This window comes from Meriones unguiculatus, chromosome 1 (genome assembly GCF_030254825.1).
Source record: "Meriones unguiculatus strain TT.TT164.6M chromosome 1, Bangor_MerUng_6.1, whole genome shotgun sequence".
NCBI lineage: Eukaryota > Metazoa > Chordata > Mammalia > Rodentia > Muridae > Meriones > Meriones unguiculatus.
Window position 1 is genome coordinate 62,147,860 of NC_083349.1, and position 5,720 is coordinate 62,153,579.

A 5,720-nucleotide genomic window follows, 5' to 3' on the forward strand; every position below is an offset into this window, starting at 1 on the left:
ATTTTCAAATACATGTTTGGAAAGGTATTCAGTGTTCTGAGGCATTGGGGAAATGCAATTAAAACTACGTTTTTATTCCACCTCATCCAAACTGGTACTGCTATCATCAAGGCAACAAAGGCCATCAAACACTAGTAAGGACATAAGGGAAAAGGAGCCCTTATTTGTTGTTGGGACTCTAAATGTGTATAGTCACTATGAAAATATGTAGGGAGGTTTCTCAGAAATCTAGAAGTAGAAATACTGATCCAGTGTTGTGTAGCAGCTTCCCTGGAGATCAACGTCTTCCACCTTGAAGGGAAACTCCTGAAAACCCTGGGTATGGAAAATGAGGTGAAATAGCAGGCTATTTTTAGACAGGCTGTTTACAGGAAGGCGAAATAGTGAGGGTGAAACTTCCATATTGCAGCAAAAGGTGTTAAGCTCAGGCAGTAAACAACTCAAGTTCGTTTTAGGAAGTCCCTGAAACTGACCAGGTTCACTTGGTGCCCTCCTCCTAAAGCACAGGTAAGCAGCAAGGCCTGCTGAGTGTCATGCTCACAGCCCAGCCCCGCAGCATGAAGGAAAAAAGAGAGCAGCTGAGATGCTTACAATTGATAGGACAGTCAAGATTCCTAGAAAAGGCTTAGGCCAGCTGAGACACCTGCAAAGGACACACGCCAATCTGCTGAGCTTCCTACAAGCTGTCCTGTGCTCTAGCTTCCTATCTTTGGAGCTGTCCCATACTTGGGTGGGCTTTGGTGATGCAATTGTCTTTGAGTCATTTCTGCTTCCCACAAATGACTCTCATCCACATTCTCGTAAGTAACTCTGCTGGTTAAGTTTTTTTTTTTTTTTTTTAATGGTGTCAACTTGACACAAGCCAGGGTCATTTGGAAAGAGAGAACCTCAAATGAGAAAATGACAGCATTAGGCTGACTGCAGAGAAGTCTGTGTGTGTGTGTGGTGGGGTAGGGCAAACCCACTCTGGGTGGCGCTGCCCCTGGGCAAGTGGTCCTGGGTGTATAAGAAAACAGGCTGAGGGAGCCAGCAAGGAGTATTTCTCCACGGCCTCTGCATCAGCTCCTGGTTCCGGGTTCCTGCCCTGAGTTCCCTTCAAGATAACTTTGAGATGAAATAAGCCCTATCTTGGCCCTCTCCTGAAATCAAACAAATAAATGACAGCTCCTGCTGGTGAGGAGGCAGAGTAAGGGAAATCCTTATCTGTTGCTGGTGGGAGTGCAAACTTGTACAGCCCCTTTGGAAATCCATGTGACGGTTCCCCAGGGGCCCAAGATGCAGCTATACCACTTGGCTCTTGGACAAAGGATGCTTTATCCTACCACAGAGACACTTGCTCAGCCATGTTCATTGCTGCTCTATTCATTATAGCCAGAACTTGAAAAGAGCCTAGGTGTCCATCAATGGATGAATGGATAAAGAAAACACAAAGGTATATAACTCAGCCGTTAAAAAAAAAAAAAAAAGGAAAAAAGAAAGAAATCATGAAACCTATGGGTAAATGGATGAAACTAGTAAAAAAAAAAATGAACCTGAGTGAGGTAACTCAGACTCAGAAAGACAAACACAGTATGTATTCACTTATTCGTGGATGTTAGCTGTTACGTCTTCAATAACCAAACTATAATCCATATAACTCCAGAGGTTAGGTATGAGATAAGGAATTAGGGAAGATGGATGGATCTCCCTAGGAGGGGAAAATAGAGTAGTTATGGATAGATGAAAGAGGGGACTGGAACAGAAGGATTTAATAGGGAGAGAGAGGGAAAAGAGAAGGGAGGAAGGAATATGGGGAAGGGCTGCTGAAACCAAGGGCCTTTCTAAAATGTAAACACATATGAAGACAATCTCAGTGAACCTGTCAAGTAACAGGGAGACAGGGCCCCAGCTGGCCATCTCTCATCACCAAAGGAAGCTTTCAGTACAGGCATGGGTTACATCTAAGCGAGTTGTTGGCCAAAAGTGTCCCATTGGAGCCTCCAGTCTAGGCTATTGCTAGGGCCACTGGTTATTCTCCACAATGTGACAGCAAGGCCTATTGGTGAAGACAACACCTACACAATCCATTGAACATGGAGAAGTAGAGCTGGTGCCTGAACAGAGCCTTCACCCCTACAGACTGGTGTTTATGGTACTAGAAGGCACTCTGCTGCCAAACACTGACCCAGCCACAAACCCTTTGATCTACAGTGGTGACCTGTCAGCAAGATGCACTAATACTATAGCGAGTGGAACAAAGCTTGAGAGAGTAACTGACCAATATCTGACGACTCAAGGTGCACTCCCTGAGATGGAACCCATTCCTGGACAAAAACTAGAGGCAAGGTAAAGTCGGGGACCCAGGGGAAACCCTTGACTCCTGGTGTGCTAAAGGAAGGTAGCCACAAAATGACTCATAAGGGTACTCTGCTGTACTCATAGATCAATGCTTTGCTCAGTCACCATCAGAGAAGCTCCGTCCTGCAGTAGATGGGAACAAATACAGAGACCCACAACTTGAGAGTGTGCAGAGAGTGAGAGAGCTTGGAACACTCAGTTATACACGGGGTGTCTGCATGAAGTCTCTCCCTTTAGGGCTCAAGGAACCCTGAGGAAGAGGCGGTGGAAGGATTGTAAAGGCCAGAGGGGACAGAGGACACCAGGGAAACAAGGCCTTCCAAACACAGCAGGACTGACACGCATACAGACCCACAGAGACGGTGGCAGCTTGCGTGAGGCCTGTGTGGGTCTGTGCCAGCTGGGTTCCCAGTGTTGAGGGAAGTGGACCCGTGTCCCCTCCCTAACCCAGAAGCACTCTCCAGCTGGTAATTAGCTGCAAATGAACAGCTAGTTTTCTCCAACAGAGATACAAACCCCTATTAAGGGCAGGCTCCTTGTCCAGCTGCTGAGGCCAACACAAAAAGAACTCAGTGGCGTCTGAGGTTCTATGCCTCATAATGCTTAGTCAGGACATTTATTGGGGGGGGGTCATTTTCATGCATACACACACACACACATGATGGCTTCTACTTTTGTGTTTTTATTGGATTCCTGTGTGTGTGCCTGTCTATATGTATCTCTTGTTTTTTCTTTGACTCTTTTCTCTGTTTGTTTGCTTTGTCCTATCCCTGTTTGTTTGTGTTTTGTTTTACTATTATTCTTTAAATGATATTTTGTTTTCTAACCAGAGTCAGAAAGCAGGTGGATTTTGATGAGAAGGGATGTGGAGAGGCTGAGGAGCAGGGGAAACTGTAATCAGAATACATTTTACGAAAAAGTCTATTTTCAATACAAGAAAAATAAAAAGAAAAGAAGGAAAAACAATTGTAAAGAAAAATGAAGTCATGATATCTTTAAGAAGATGGGTGGAACTGGAAACGGCTAAACTAAATAGGCCAGACTCAGACAGACAAATATGCATGTCTTGTCTCATACGCAGCTCCTAGATTAGTGTGTGATGAAACTAGCAGGGGCCACGAGGGGCAACTGAAGCAAGGCCTCTGTGGTGATGGAAACAAAGTATGAAAATGGCCCTGTGAAACTCATCACATTGTTTAAGATGTTAAAAAAAAAAAAACAGTAAAAGCACCTTTAAGAATATTGCATCAAAGGATCTGAAATATTTTAAATGTCCAGCAATGCACTATGAGAAAAATGATGAAATGTGTGTATAATGGAATCCCATGCCACCGTATAGAAGAAATGAGACTTTAATGTGGGCGTTGAACACTCTCCACGGGGGCTGGGGAGATAGCTCAGTGGATTAAGCGTCTGTCCCTCAACTATGAGAACCTGAGCTGGAGCCCTGAACCTGCCTGAAAACATCCATGGTGGCTTCTTTCCCCTTTCCCCCTCCCCCGTGATACTGGGGCTTGAGAGGTGGAGACAAGATTCCTGGCCCTCACTGGCCAACATGCCTGGTCTACCCCAATCAGTGAGCTCCAGTTCCAGTAAGAGAACCCATCCCCCCAAAACAAGGTCGACCTCCGGCCTTCACATGCTTGCACATACATGCACCCTCACACAAGAGCATATGCTCTGGCGTGCTCTGAAGACTATAAGTGATCAGAAATACTAGTCTTTCTGTTTACTTGTGGATAAAAATGTCTTTGAAAAGGGACTTTTGGAAACTGGCAGTAGGCTGCTCCCTGGAGGGAGCCGTGTGTGTGGGAGTTTCCGCTACAGGTACCTTTGTACTTTTTGAATGCTGAACAGGGTGAGTGTTCAAAATGACAGGAATGTGTAAAACTGAAGAACGAGGTCGCCTCACTGGAGCCCCCTGGAGACAGGCCTGGTGTCAGCGTGGTTAGCGCAGGAGATGCTTACATCAAGATCTTCACTGGTGACTGCGAGAGGAAGACGGAGCGCATCACCCGAGGAGACTCCACGTCGTGGACGTTCAGGAAGTGCACGTAGCCATCTTCTGTCCCCACGGCAGCCGACGCGGAGGAAGGGCAGCATGCTAGAGTAGTTGCCTGTTTAAGACAGACCCCAGAGAATGAAGGCTGCTCCGTGTACAAGAAACCAACCGGGCTGAACGTGTCCCGCGGCTGCAGAGCTGACTGTTTGCACTCCAGGCCCCCCCAGTTCATGCTCAGAGCACCCCCCACCCCCCCTCAAATGCTTAGACAGTTTGAAAAGCCTGCAAAGCTTGTTTTGGTACATATTTCTCTTCAGGAAGTCAACATTCCTAAACCTGACCGATTGCAAGAAACCACAGGAATCTTCATATTGTGTTTTTATGCTAAAATTAGAATGATAGGGTCTAAAAAGGCACTTAGGACAACTAGGCTGCAGTGCCACAGAGAACCCTCCCCCCAACCACGTCACAGGGAAACACTGGGTCCCTCTCATAGATTCTAAGTCTTGCAGGCAGATTTGTCTGCCGCTGTGAGGACAAAAATGGGTAAGAGAAAGAAAGTCAGGCTGGGAGCAGTGTTCAGATGAGCACCCAAGGCTCTGACTCTAAAAACAGAGCATTCTAACCAAGTGGGCTTTTGTTTTTTGTTTTGTTTTTGTATGCATTTGTGGGCACAGTATGGGTGCGTGTGTATATGAGTGCTCACATACGTGTGTGTGTGTGTTTGTGTGTGCATATGCGGGCCAAAGATGGTCATCAGCCATCCCCCTTGATTGCTCCCCACCTTATTCTATACTGAAGCAGAGTTCTCTCGTTTGTCTGAAGACAAAGACCTAATGACCTGAATAAAAATGGATCTTACTGAGTGAGGTGGAGCAAGGCTATAGTCCTAGCACTTTTGAGACAGAAACAGGGACATCATGAATTTGAAGCTAGCCTTGACTACATAGGAGAACCTTGTTTGAAGGAAAACAACACAAAACCACTGGTTCAGCTAGTCCAGCCATCCAGCATGCTTCTTGAAGCCTGCTTCTGCCTCCTACATACCGGGTTTACAGGCAGCCCCCACACCTGCGCAGCATTTCCTCAGGTGCTGGAGATCCAAACCCTGGTCCTTATGCCCCACAGTTGCCATTTTACCCATATCTTCCTCCCAGCTCCCCTCAGTGGGCTTTTATAATTATAGATTAATTAAAATCCTTTACAGGATGTCTGGAAGGAGAGAGAGAGAGAGAGGGAGAGAGAGAGAGAGAGAGAGAGGCAGAGGCTTCCCGAATTCTGTTGAAATCCTCCTCTATCCTAGAGCTATAGTGAGCTACTCTAAATAGCAGTGGAAGTCTTACGTCCTCTTACGGGTGACATCAAGGGAAGCTGCTGCGAT

General features: G+C 46.3%; 1 protein-coding gene across 1 annotated transcript in view; it reads right to left on the bottom strand.

The window, feature by feature from the left end:
* The window catches only part of Cfap43 (cilia and flagella associated protein 43), a 77,077-nt gene that overhangs the window by 43,997 nt on the left and 27,360 nt on the right, over nt 1–5,720 (bottom strand). Inside the window, exon 11 of the mRNA XM_060390893.1 lies at nt 4,306–4,454. Within this exon, the coding sequence (XP_060246876.1) occupies nt 4,306–4,454 (149 nt within the window). The remainder of the gene's footprint in view (nt 1–4,305; nt 4,455–5,720) is intronic.